The 14,238-nt window shown below is 35.2% G+C and overlaps 1 protein-coding gene across 1 annotated transcript; it reads left to right on the forward strand.

Moving 5' to 3' along the window:
* Positions 1–6,973: 6,973 nt before the first annotated feature.
* Positions 6,974–10,785, forward strand: LOC128983049 (glucose dehydrogenase [FAD, quinone]-like). The gene is made up of 2 exons (XM_054402181.1): positions 6,974–7,104; positions 8,708–10,785. The coding sequence occupies exons 1-2, from the start codon at positions 6,983–6,985 to the stop codon at positions 10,446–10,448; spliced, it is 1,863 nt and encodes a 620-aa protein (XP_054258156.1). The 5' UTR covers positions 6,974–6,982; the 3' UTR covers positions 10,449–10,785.
* Positions 10,786–14,238: the final 3,453 nt, after the last annotated feature.

The raw sequence follows: 14,238 nt of genomic DNA on the forward strand, positions 1-14,238 counted from the left end.
GCAGCAAATTGTGTTTTGACGATTAGCAACAATGTAGACGGGTAAAGGAGTACAGAAAATCACGTTGGAAAGAAGGCAAAAGACAAATTCGAGTAACTAGCATAGTAATGATTTATTATATGAAACTGTCAGAGTTAAAATATTTTGTAATTATTTCCTAAGAGTCATTTAAACCCTAAATTTGGTATAGTCCGTTAATATGCCTAATAGGCAGCTAAAGTATCAACCCTAATTGAATAATTAGCGTGGAAATCCAGTACTGTTTAATCAGTAGATGTTTCATACGATTTAAGAATAGTCACGAACGACTGAATATAGATGTTTCGCAGTTAAATTCATTTGGTTAATTAGTAATCCAATAGTGATCATGGATACTGCGAAAGTTGTACAATTTTTTTTCTTGCTATCTTCGTTGTTGGCAATTGTACGGGAGGAGGAATGATTGATGGAAGTACTTTAAATCTTTTAGGGAATGTAACTTAACTCTAATTTAGTCTTAGTTACAGTTTAAATTTTCAAGTATTGATTTGCTTTGATCGAACAGTTTAAACCCAATTCTCAAAACTGTACACTCTAGAAGGCAAACAACATTCGCCGCCTGTGCCAGATCCAGCTCGCCTTCGCAAATTGTACCTTAAAAGTTATGCTGCCAAATCCCAAGGTTTCGAAATTGTTCAAACAAGTGAAGACAAAAATTACTTTTTTCTATATGTACTAACACGAGCGTGTTTGTGAAAATTTCTATAATTGAAAATGTAGTAGTTAGCTCACATTTGTTCTAGCGTTTCAAAAAAATTAAATTAGTATCATACACTAAATTATTAAAATTTATTGATATCATACGAAAACTATTTGGTTTTCAATTAGTACCGAGTTATATGTAAAAGGAGGCACTGAGTAAAGTATTTATACAATTATTACAATAATAAAATAACACAACTATTACTCATACCAAGTAAAATAGCACGAAATTGCAATTAAATTAAATTGCAATAAACCAAAGCTGGTGTTTTACCAAGCTTTAATTGTTGAACCCGAAAATACCCACACTGAGTAGGCCAGTAGGCATACGTATGGTTACGACTTACGTATGATAAATCGTAGGCAAGTCTGCATTGTGCACATTGGTTAATTAACTACACAAGCTCAAATTAATGTTTAAATTTGCCTTTGATTTAAAAATTCCTTGTTAGAATGGAAGGAAGGACAGCTGCCGTTTTTTGGGCCCACACGTTATTAACTTCTTGTTGGCGGCAATTTAGTAGTGATAGCAGTGAACCAAACCACATGTTACGTGATTCCTGGTGGTTGATAAACATATAGACGCCAATCAGTCGTACATGTAAGTTGCCTTGGACCCGCTAGTAGCGAACAGCCATGCCATTGGTTCAACCTTGTGTTAAACTTTACTACACAATCATCTAACTAACTGACGACGGCCTAGGCTTAACTAACGGTGATGGTCTAACAATTTAAATCGCCATCCATGTTTAGAGAACTGTAATCAACAAACATGATTACATCAAAAACATTTGTTATTCCCATTTTCAGTCTACATAACGCAGCACTTGTTTTACCTATTTGTTTTATGCCTGTCTTTGTATTTTGTAGGCATAATGTAGGGTAGTCGTCGGGAAGTTTCGGCTTCTTCGACAAAAAGAATAATAATAATAATAATAATAATAAAAATCTGAAATCATTATTTTATTCCCTTTTTCAGTCTACGCTGCACTTGTTTTACCTCTTTGTTTTATGCCTGTTTATGTAATTTGTAGGCATAATGTAACTCCTGTCTTTCAGTTTATATATGATAGCCTCGGCCGTTGGAAATAATAAAGACTAAAGAACAAAAATAGTCAGGTATAATATACGAAGATTTTTTTTAAATAGGGAGGAGTGATACTAAATTAATTTGGAGAAGCTTTCTGTTTAAATGACGTTAGGTTTTTATATGTTAAGCATCTGATAATTAAGAATTATAAATAGAAAAATACGGCACAACAATATTATTTTGCTATTGTGCACTCAAATATTGAACACTGTGTTGCATGAGTCCTCTGGCGATTCGGGATCATTCAGTCATCCAACTAGTTAGCAGATGACTATCCAAGTAGCGTTAATCGTAGCTGATTATATATTTCACTCAAATAAAATATGCTTTATTAAATTACGAATATTTACAATGACTTATTATCTACTTAACTACTTAAACAATAATTATTGGTTGATAATGTAAATCTTAAATAATCAACGCTCAGTTCAGTCCAATGGTCCACTCACAGCGGAAGTAGTGGACACTGTGAGAACTGTGACTCAGTGAGGCGTTGTCTTTAGAAAGTACTTTTCGCCAATGGACTGGTCAGTCACATTATTGTTGATAACAGTGCTTGCTATAAGGTTAGAATACAGACAAAAACTAAGTCTAAAACTACTCAATATACTGTAACGATTTACAGAGTTTTTAAAATTTATCATGACGTTGATTCTGAAATGTTACTTATGTATTATTATTTATACCTATTCGACGTTTGGTGTGTTTAAAACTACACAGGTAGTATACATCTTGGTGGTGGAGTGTAGAGTCATAGTGTTTTGTATGTCTTTAGTTGTATATGGTGTGAGTAATGTATTTAAGGTAGTATATACATACTACCTTAAAGTGTACTAACCTATCTTCTTTTCGGCATTTTCATGTTTTTCGATTTTTTATAACTTTGTGTTTTATGAAGTACCTGATCTTTATATTGTTGTATATAATGATTATTATGTTGTAAATAGTTGTTTTTAATAAGCAGTTTTTTTTACTGACTTGCCTTTTGAGGACTAGATTAATGCAGTAATTAGTAATTCCAGATGTAATCATTTACAACGCATTTCAAATATGTTATATTCGCTTTCGATTTCGACCCGTCGTCGTTGGGTCTGGTCCTAAGTTGACGTTTTTGTCAAGACGGACTGGTTTTTGGATTGGAGGAATACGGAAATGGCAACAGCTTTCAAAGGCTGAAGGACAAAGTCATAGAATAGCCCCAGTGATCTCATCTCCTATTAAAACATCACATCAATGTCACTTCACCTTTAGAAACTTTTTGAATGCTTATCAGGTAGATGATTTGAAAAACACTATGAACACCCATCACTATGCTTACACTTCTACATCCAAACCCGCTCATTTGGTTTATAAACTCATTGGAACTAAACCAACCATTAAATATGTAAAATATTTAGTAGGCTGTTATTTTTATCCATGATTTTGGGAATAGGATTTATATCTTTTGAGTCATTTGTCTGAATAAAAGGGATTGAACTAATTCCTATAATGGTCCTATAATATATTTTGTGATAAATTTGATTTAATATGATTTAAAAGAATTATCTTATCAAAACAAATTAAAGAATTAAAAATAGTACATAAAAAACGTCCAAAAACATATACAGTAATTTAAAACATTTGTAACTAAAAAAATGAGTAATTACATGGTATGAAGTATGTTAAAAATTTTGATTTTCCCCTTAAAATTACACTTTCATTTAGTAGATTTTCAAAACTTATCAAAATATCCGAATAAAACTAAAGAAATACTACTATTATTTGTTAAACAAATCAACTATTCCAAAAAATTTGAAAAAAAATTGAGTTTTAATACGAGCGTTTTTGGAAGAAATATAGATTTTGGGAATGCGCGCCAAATGGACACTATACAACTGCGGATGAAAGTAGTGCAGTGTGGGTTGAAGGTCAGGCAAGGACTTTCCCCGGCCTTGCGGTGTGACCAGTGTCCGATGGCGGAACATAGAACACGCTGTCGAGGGAAACACGTGGGGCGGTAAAAACTAAACAAAAAACATTATATATGTATAACAAATTATAAAATACCTTTTGAAGTTTTTAGTTACCATAACTAGTTTATATCCACTGTACGAGTACAGTTATAGACACACAGTATGATTCGTGTGCAAATGAAAAAAATATTTTCGCCCTAGTTGATCGTAATACTTAAAGTTCATGATTGACTTCTTTCACACAAATTTATTTCTACAAATTTTCATTTTCCTACATTTTCAATTTTCTATAATTTATCCAAGCAGCGGAAACTGTACGTATGTAAGAAATGCAAATGATTGTGACATGTCTTAAACGTGGAGCCTCAAATTCTGGAAATTGATATGATAATTTTGATTTAAGGAATGCAGAGACGTATCTGTTTGTAAACAATCAATTAAGTTTGAAAGGTTGCTTTCCCACCTTATTGATGATCTCAACTTGGACGGATAATGAAACGGTAATGTCTTTCAAAAGCTGCAGAGGACAGAGTTAGTCCTTTTAACTTTAAACGTCTTGGTACAACTATTGATGAAAGAGTACGGTTCAAAAGTTATTACAACTTTTGTGATTTTGCCAATAAATTAACAAAGTTATTCAAACTGCTTACCCATGTGCCATGTTGTTGACAAGGTAACGGGAGAAAGATGTCAACAACTGTGTGATTCTGATGCTGTGGAAGATTGCTGATACCGTTTATTTTAATATAGCAAAGCAGTATGATCCAAAACCTTGAGTAGTGACTTTATCATCAAACGATATTATTTTTCCCAATAATCAAGCCGGACCTTATTGCAGCTAATGACCTAGTTATACAGCAAGATGACGGCATCCACGACTGCTGCTATGGGTCCGGTTTGAGGGCGATGGGAGGGTCCGATTATATAAAACAGGCGGAGGAAGCATGGTGTCTAGCTCATGCTGGCCCAGTTATGACATTAGGCTCAAAATATTCGGTATACGTGACTAATTATTTCCGGATGACCAGAAACAATAATTAATCACAAACGTAATCTGAAATGAAAGTATAAGGTTGGACCGGAATAATCACTACGTGATTGCAAGTGTCCAAATACTTACTTGATTCCTTAATGAGCTGGACATTTTAGGAATGTGCTAACTCGAGTGTTTGCAGTGTGTAGGTCATAGTCATGTCGAATTATAACCAGTAAATAATTTGATTGCGTTATTCATCCTGAAAATGGAGTTTTAATGTTTTGTCGTCTACTTCCATAAACTCCATAGTTAAAATGATTCCTATGTAGGCTAAGTATAAAGTTAAACAAATGTGGGCCCCTTGATAGAAAATTTAATCGCTCAGCCAACCAATACTCCCACAGGCTGACCTATAGACCTGTAGCTAAAATTGAGCTCAATGTCTTCTTGTTTTTCTGGCAAAAAGACAAAAAATACATTACCGGTCCGATTACCGTTTTACGACTGCTTCTAATGAAATGTTTCAGTAAATTACTCAACTTTCACACCAATAAAATGCGTAATAGTCTGCACTCGTACGTTTCACTCAACTAGGACAGAACTATCTATATTTCACCACATTACTTACATATTACAGTTTTGAAATCTTACTAAAAATACATTTCCTCACTTCCCTTGTGTTGTGATTATGTACAGGTATAGTATGTGTATAGTATGTTTATAATGTTACCTTTATTCTCAAGTTTGTAGTAAATTAATTCTGCAAGCTTATAGAATAATTAGTGCTATTTGTAAATAAATAATAAGTTTATCTCGAAGATTGACAAACTTATACAAGCAATAAAACAAGATTTGCTGGCACCCATAACTTTTCTGTACCAGTACGTATCTGAAATACTCTAAGCAAGTAAAAAAACAAAATGATTTAAGAAAATTTTGTTTTTCTTTCATCGAATATTATACCATTGACTATATTTTTACAATACTGGCCAGACTAGAATTGTTACGTTTGTATATCAATTAGGATTAATATGGACAATTTGAAGGAATATTGAACGGCAGTAGGTATTGAATGGACAACAATTAGTGACCATTAAAGTATCCAAGGTAAGATATCACGTGCTGTAATTAAATCATTTAAACGAGGCAATACCGCCTGTTTCCGCTTGCCACGGTCACGCAGGGCTGGTCAAAATCTCAATAATCTCCATAACTTGTACATTCAATATTCTAAACAAGTTCAAATTACACTGCAATAGTTTCCACTGGCAATTCACTAAACAAATATTTGTTCAAATTAACAATATGTCCATTAAATTGACGATTTTAAAATGTCTTCCACAAACGAATTAGGCTAAGTGATTTTATTATTAAACTTGAGTTAGTAAAGATTAGGTTAACGTATACTACTAAACATTAAGTCTACCAATCTTTCTAATATCATAAATGTGAAAGTTTGTGTGTTTGTTTGTTTGAAGTTCAATTACGCATTAACTACTGGACGGATTGGGCTGAAATTTGGCATGATGATAGCTCACATTCCCGATTAACATATAAGCATATTCTAATCTCAAAAATCCTTTCGGGCTCCGCCCCAGTGGCTCTGTAGTTCCCCATGGTAACCTTATGAGTATTCATATTTAAAAGGAAGTAAAGAATTTAGTCACCTGTTTCGACTAAAAAATATGGTTCTAAGGTATGAAAAAGCATTAAAAGTTATGAGATTTACCAACAGGGTGCAGCACTATATTTTTTTGCATTTATGAAAACAGCTAATTTAAACTAAGCAACAAAAAAAAAACTGTGATACGCAATGAGAACTGACTGTGAAAGTAGGATTGTTTACAGTTAAGTTTATATTTTTATTAACAATTTTTTTACAGTTAATTTTTCTCTATTGTTTAGGTGAAGTGGTAGAACATTATGGCTATGGTAGAGATGTGTAACACTATATAATACTGTAAATATAAAGAAGCAAATTTTTATCAAACTGTGTCCTCCCTCATTGCAAACGCAAAGCTTGAGTGTAACTGCAATAAGCATTTTATACTATATGCTAACCCCGTACGAAGGACGGGTACTCTGCTAGTATCTTCATAAACTCCACATAAATATACCTAATACATTGGAAATATTTAACAGTGTGTACCGGTTGGGTACGCATGTTAATGTGATTAAATGTGTAGGAGACATGAAGCCTAGAAGATGACAGTCAACAGCAGGATGGTCGTGGTGTGGACGATGGTGTTGGGACTTCTGACACTCCAGGCCCAAGCTCAGCTGTCCATCCTGGAGAAGATCATCAGGATGTACAAGCAACGTGGTCTGCCCTTCAGAGAGAACAGGTCAGTCCATGTTAACAACTATACTGATATTGAGTGGTATAAAGGGGAATGTAACACAAGAGTACTTAGAGAAATATAGTGTATTATTAAAATCTTTTTAGCTAAAGTATTTTTAACAATGGTTCTTATTTAGTATGATCCATTTTTAGTAAACAAAACGCATTTAGTTTCTGGAGATCGATCCAATCCTAACTTGGGAGAAGAACATTGTGTAGTTATTAGCGAATTTCCCAATAGGGAAGTAGCTATTACCGTAGGTGGCATGGTAAGACCTAAGCCCGGGAGCGATTTACTTTTTCATTTTGATGTCCCCAGAGGCCAAAAACACAATTCGTTCAAATTTATATATATATATATATTTATATATATATATATATATATATATATATATGTGTGTCCGTGAACGCGATAACTTGAGTAATTTTTGTCCGATTTTGATGAAATTTGGTGTAAAGGTGTAAAGCGGGATAAACTTGAATGAGTTCGCGAACCAGCATGATCGGACCATGGGAACAGGGCTTTACGGGGGGTTTTATGGGGTAAAAATTGGTTTTTCTCACTTTTGACCCTCAAAACACAAAGTTTCCCAATTTCTCTTGATACCTTTTTAAAGTGCTTAAAAAAAAACAAATAATTTAGTATATAAAAGTATTTTTGTACGGTTATTGGTAACGGAGAAAATTTAAAAAAATTTTAAATTAAAAATTCCCATGTTATTCTTATGGAGAATATTGTAAAATGTTGTAGTTTGGTTGTTTATGGATATATTTTGATCAATCTTGGCAAACTTATTTATTTTGTACTAAGCTATTAATATTTTACTAAAAAACACACTTTATTAGTTTCCTTGTAGCAGCAAACCTAGGTACTCATTTAAATATATTTAATTGAAAATCAATTCAGACAAATGGAAATTCGCTTAGTTGTCAGGTTTGCTGCGACGGGGGTATTTTTTAGTAATTATAATACTACGAAATTAATGGAAGTGCAAAAGGTATTTCCATTGCAAATGGTTTAACGTGCATATTTCCAAAATAACAGTATAACGCCTAACTTGTATAGCTACTTTTATGACAATTGTGGAGGAAATTAAGTAATACAGTATGACTTAGGTCACGGAACGTCTGATATTACTAAGGCATATTAATTGGCTTCATGAAGTATCAACATTATACGTAGCCTACATGCCTAACTCTTGAGGCATGTCCAAAATTAATTAAAGAGCAAACATTGTAGTTAGGTTACCAATTATGTACAGTGACGCTCTTGTTGTAAACTATCACAAGAAATGTTATTAAACTTCTCTGACTATCAAGAAATAGCCATTAAAGTAATAGCCTAACGCTCGTTTGCCAAATAGTAACAATACTTCGGGTTTCTGTCAATTGCATTGGCATTAGTACGACATAGTTCACCCGTTTATATTAGCTCGTTCATGTTTCGGCGTTTTGGACAAATTGATTGACTTTAATCTGTGTAGTGTGTAAGATGTTAAATCTCTCATCAAAATAATAGCAAATAGCAAAAGCCAGATTTACGTCCTTTTATTATCATAAGTTTGAAAGCAAAGGGACATAGTTAGGACACTAGTGACATGTTTCAGGTTCCTGGACAACAAGCCTCTCCTGAGCGAGTACGACTTCATCGTGGTCGGTGCTGGAGCCGCGGGGTGTGTGGTAACCAACAGACTGACTGAGGTACCTGACTGGAAGGTACTGCTACTGGAGGCAGGGGTTGACGACAACTATTATACAGACGTGCCAATCTTCAACACGTACCTGTGGTGGACCGAGTACAACTGGGGCTACCAGGCGGAGCGGCAGAGTCAAGCCTGCCAGGGCCTGGAGGGCAGGACCTGTCCGTGGCCCGCGGGCAAGGGCATGGGAGGAGGAACGATCATCAACGCCCTCATCTACACCAGAGGCAACGCGGGGGACTACGATAGGTGGGCCGCACTCGGCAACCCGGGCTGGAGCTATGCAGAGGTTCTTCCATACTTCACCAAATCGGAGAAAGTCGCGATCCCTTGGCTAAAAGAATCTCCGTACCACGGGCACTACGGCCCTTTGAATGTTGATTATGTTCCATTCCACACCCCACTTCGAGACGCATTCATGGAGGCCGGAAAAGAAGTCGGGTATGACTTTATTGATTATCACGATCCAAATACTCCTATCGGATTTTCTCCTATTCAAGCAACAATGTATAAAGGTAGAAGAAACGGGGCGTCTAGGACTTTTCTCTACCCGATTAGAAAGAGAAGGAATTTCCATGTCACCACTCAAGCTCACGTTACCAAGGTTTTGATAGATCCTAGAACTAAAAGAGCGTACGGAGTGGAGTTCATCAAAAAAGGGAGGAAACGAGTCGTGTTTGCTAGAAAAGAAGTTATACTATCCGCTGGAGCCTTCAACACACCACAGATTCTAATGTTGTCTGGAGTCGGACCAAGAGACCATTTGACGGAAATGGGAATTCCAGTGATTTCGGACTTATCTGTAGGAAATAATCTTCAAGAGCACATCGGTATGGCCGGTCTGACATTTCTTGTAAACCAAGAAGTCGGAGTCGTAGTTAACAGACTCCTGAGAAACTTTACTACTTTCGGCATCCAATACTTTCAAGGTCAAGGCCCATTTACGATGTTAGGGTGCGAGGCATTAGGCTACATTCGAACGAAATACGCAAACGAATCTGCCTTTCCGGATATAGAATATATTTTCGTCCCAGCTTCCTTGGCGACGGACAGGGGCTCGTCCTTAAGAAGAACGATGGAAGTAAGAGACGATGTGTACAACGCGGTTTGGGGAGACATCAACGAAAGAGACGCTTGGACGGTTTGGCCGATGCTGCTTTATCCGAAGAGTAAAGGTTTTGTCCGGCTAGCGAGCACGAATCCACTGAAACCTCCCAAAATCTTCGCTAACTTTTTAACAGAGAAGATTGACGAGTTGGTGATGGCTGAAGCTCTACAAACGGTGGTCGACCTGAGCAAGACGCAGGCCTTCCAGAAGTTCGGGTCCAAGCTCCACGACGTACCTATCCCCGGGTGTGCTCATCTACAGTTCGGCTCGCGGGAGTACTGGGGCTGCTCGGTGCGCCAGCTGACCCTACAGCTGCACCACCAGTGCGGCACCGCCAAGATGGGACCTCCCAGCGACGTCGAGGCCGTGGTCGACCCTAGCCTCCGCGTGTACGGCGTGGCAGGGCTGCGGGTGATAGACACTTCCATCATACCAGTCATCACCGGCGGCCACACCATGTCCACGGCCTACATGATCGGTGAGAAGGGAGCGGACATGATCAAGCAGCGGTGGCTCTCCAACAGACACTTCGGCAAATAAACTCGCCTCACACAGTACAAATGACATGTATGTAGTTGTAAATCAGTGAGATTATTTATTTACTTTAAGTTTAGTATTAAAACCCCGTTTTTGTATAAAAAACACTAATGTGTCACCAGTTAGCCAAAGCAGTAATACCAATTAATTTGTCAATTTATGAAACTAGATTAATTAAAATTAAATTATTTTTATGGAATTACATTAAGTTTACATAACTTTGCAAATGTAATATTTTATTTAGTTACACAATACAAAAAACAATTATCAAATTGGCACTTTATACATCTCGGTGAGTATATTGAAAACAATATACATACAATAAATTACAGCCCTAAAATACATTTTTACCTTACCTTACCTCCTTGGCCATTCAGAACTAAGTTGGTTTTTGAAAATTTTTCAATTACCCCTAGGGTAGTTAGTTTTATGAGTATAAATAAGAGTAAATTTATTTGTACAAAGTTTACAAGTGACAAAATCTAAGATACTACACCTATTTTTAAATTTATGATTATTAAAAATAGACATTGTCTACTTTAATTCTGTAAAATATTATGTTTACTTGCAGGAACTTTTATTTAATAAATTTTACACGCAGTTAATATGAATATTTTTTGTTAAAAGGTTTTCAGAAATAAGGAAATCTTTTGTGTTCGAAATATTCCAATTATAAGAACCTGTACATTCTCAGGGTCGGAAATCAAAACAACTAAAATGTTGATGTTTTCTTGTGTAATTCCATCATTGCCCCTTCCTTTTCTGGTTAATGTCGCATGCAATGTTAGCCTGTTATATCTGATGCTAGAGTAAAGATTAAAACTAACTACATTGAGTTATTTATCAGAATAGTATTATGTCACAAACCTTGGTAATAGAGGTGATTGACGATAACCTCACCGACATTGACTAAATATCTGATCTAAGTTTTGGACAGTTTTTTTTCTTTCGAAGAAATGGCCATTCTTTCCAGCGGGAATGCTCTGAAGGCTGAATAGTTTTGTATCAGTCCCACAAACGTCAGCTTAATATTGAATTCATAAAATTGCTAAACTCGTTTTAAGATGACTTTTATTTACGACCAGAACCAAGTAAATTATTTAAAGAAACTTGCAATGATAAAATTGCATTTTGAGTGATACCTGATTTAATTTTTTAGTAATGGCTTATTAAAAAATAACTTCCAGTTTAGGGGAGGAAAAAAATTATCAGGCCTAGAAGAGCCCAAATTTTAAATCCGGCCCTGTTTGTAGAAACGAAATTACAATGAATTACAGTAGAAGATTTGATTGCAATAGTAACAAAACACTACATATAAGATTCTTGAAATCCTAAATATCTTCTACAGACTAAAAGACCTGTCAAGAAGCCACTCAGCCAAATTATTTTGTAAATTTTACAAAAACTTGCTCCAATACTGGTTGAGAGTAAAGAGTGTTATTTGTAGGGATTGATGGCTATTGATAGAGACTGGAAATTTAACCATCGGAATGTCTAGCAGGTTACATTTTCTAGTATTATAATCATGAATTTCGTAACGTTTTGGGAATGAAAATAATATTTTCTAAGTGGGAGGATTGTACAAAACAAATTTTAAAATATTCCACTAGAATCAGCTTTTGTTATCATCCAATTAAAATAACTGTGTATTCACAGCTCAAAGCCCTCCCGGAAGTTTCGTTTTAACAAGATTTTAGAAGTTCTTATGTATCTCTAAATTATACCCGATAGGCGATAGATGGTCGTTTGTTTCTCCTGTTTTGGATATTATCTTTCAGTTACGGACCAGCCAATCAATTACCTTAATTTGTTTTCTCGCCTCTGTTGCCTATTCATGAGGTTATCTTTGGAAAGTCCACTTATTGAGGTAAAATGTTGAATGAAATCAAACATTCCGAAGTTTGGATGCAGTGATAGGAAAATATGTGAACAGCCGTAAATATCAATAAAGGTCAATAAATATATAGAAAATATTCTTTCCATCATACTGTCAGGAAATCAGCCGTTTTCTATTCTATTAAATCGTCAGAAAATTCATAGTTTTCAGGTAACTTTAAACAGGAAACAGAAAAAAAACACAATCATGGTAAATTTTTCTGTTAGCTAACCTCAACATTTCATCAGTGCATTATGAAAACGATGCTAATCAAACGACATTTAAAGCTATGTTTGTAAACAGCAAATGTAAACATTGATGACGAGTTTGATAACCTCAAATTATGTCGTCTAATTTTGTAACGATTAGAAGGTTATTTTCACAGTGTGATGAAAATAGTTGTCCATCACACGAAGCGAAAGTGTCTTTTTGGTATTTAATCGTATTTCCAAGCTTGGCTTTGCCACACTTGTACGACAACTACTATTCCTTAGATTTTACAAAAGAAGCTTTACATCCATAGTTTGAAAGATAATGTAACGATTAAATTTTAAACTATAAATTAATTATCCAAGCCATCATCCAAAAAATATGTAACATGGATATCTATTGCTCACACTCTAGGACCTGACACACACGGTAGATCTACAAGCTATACTGGCGCTAGTTATCTGGTAGATATGTATACGTAGTAGTCTTCAGCGTATCACTGTCCTCCAGTAATTCTTAAAATACTACGATAAGCAACAATTATTTTCGTGCTTATTTCCTTCGGTCAAGTAATTCGGTTCACAGAAAGTATCAAGTTTTCCAGCCTAGCCTACACAGTCAAAAGGTTTTATTTCTTTTCAAAACTTTTTTACAACTTTAACAAGAATTATAATTCCCTCTTTAACAAAGTTCTCAGACACGCACGACCGGTAATACCCTTTAGCTTTTGAACTACTACAATTCATTAGATGACGACAGTTTACAAGATAACTTGTGAGTTATAAAGTAGCCAGGTCGCAAGAATTTCCCTAATCTTTTACAAGCTACTACTAAGCTAATAACTAATAAATTACAATGTTGTATAAAAATAGCATTTTTAAAGTTGTTATTGTAAGTTCGCGTCTTATAGTACTAGAATTTCTTATACAAGGGAGCTGTAGGGTAGCAGTAAGTAAGTAGGGTAAAAGCACAACTTGACCTCTTGGTTATTGTAGGAGTTAGTCCTTTAACCATTATATAGGTCATCATAAAATTCGTATATTTTATAAACTATATACAAATGGAAAAAAAACTTTTAGTTATAATATTTTAAATGAATTTATATTAGTTAACGGTTATTGACTACGGAAGTGCTGTAAGTGACCGACAATCTCTAGTTGAACAGGGAAGATTTTTGGCTAATTCATGAACGTTTTAAAATCGTGGAATAAACCTACATGAATTATTTCACATCTACTTAACATATTGATAAAATAAAATCCTAAGTGATATTGCCAACAGGGCGGCGCGGCGTCCATCTCCTCGAAAGAACACGTATGCATGCAATCTTAAGCACCAGTTTTTTGCTTGGACAGACATCGCACGGAATCCAGTCACTTTCACATTAATCCTGCTCCCTCTTACACCCTCTTCGAACAATTTTGTAAACTAATCAAATCAGAAACACATTTTTCAATGATCCTATTTATGTCACGAAATAATCACGATTCACTTACACATTTTTTTATTCGAACGAGTGCTAATCATTTGATGCATTTAACTCATGAACTTCCTGGTGAAACCACCACAGAAAACAAACTCCTAAAACACATTTTGGTACCAACTCAGCAATTGTCTCAGAGAAATCCAGATTAACAATAAATCACAGTTGATTTCACACCACAACACAGGACCGTATAATTAACGGGATTGAGCGAGTGCGGGAGG

Source organism: Macrosteles quadrilineatus, unplaced genomic scaffold (genome assembly GCF_028750875.1).
Source record: "Macrosteles quadrilineatus isolate MER2022 unplaced genomic scaffold, UCM_ALF_1.0 Scaffold_1__1_contigs__length_201487025, whole genome shotgun sequence".
Classification (NCBI taxonomy): Eukaryota; Metazoa; Arthropoda; class Insecta; order Hemiptera; family Cicadellidae; genus Macrosteles; species Macrosteles quadrilineatus.

Bases quoted from the DNA above. Each gene is read 5' to 3' on its own strand.
- LOC128983049 (XM_054402181.1), top strand. From the start codon at position 6,983: ATGGTCGTGGTGTGGACGATGGTGTTGGGACTTCTGACACTCCAGGCC. The intron at 7,105-8,707 runs GTCAGTCCATGT...GACATGTTTCAG, and splicing joins CTGCCCTTCAGAGAGAACAG to GTTCCTGGACAACAAGCCTC.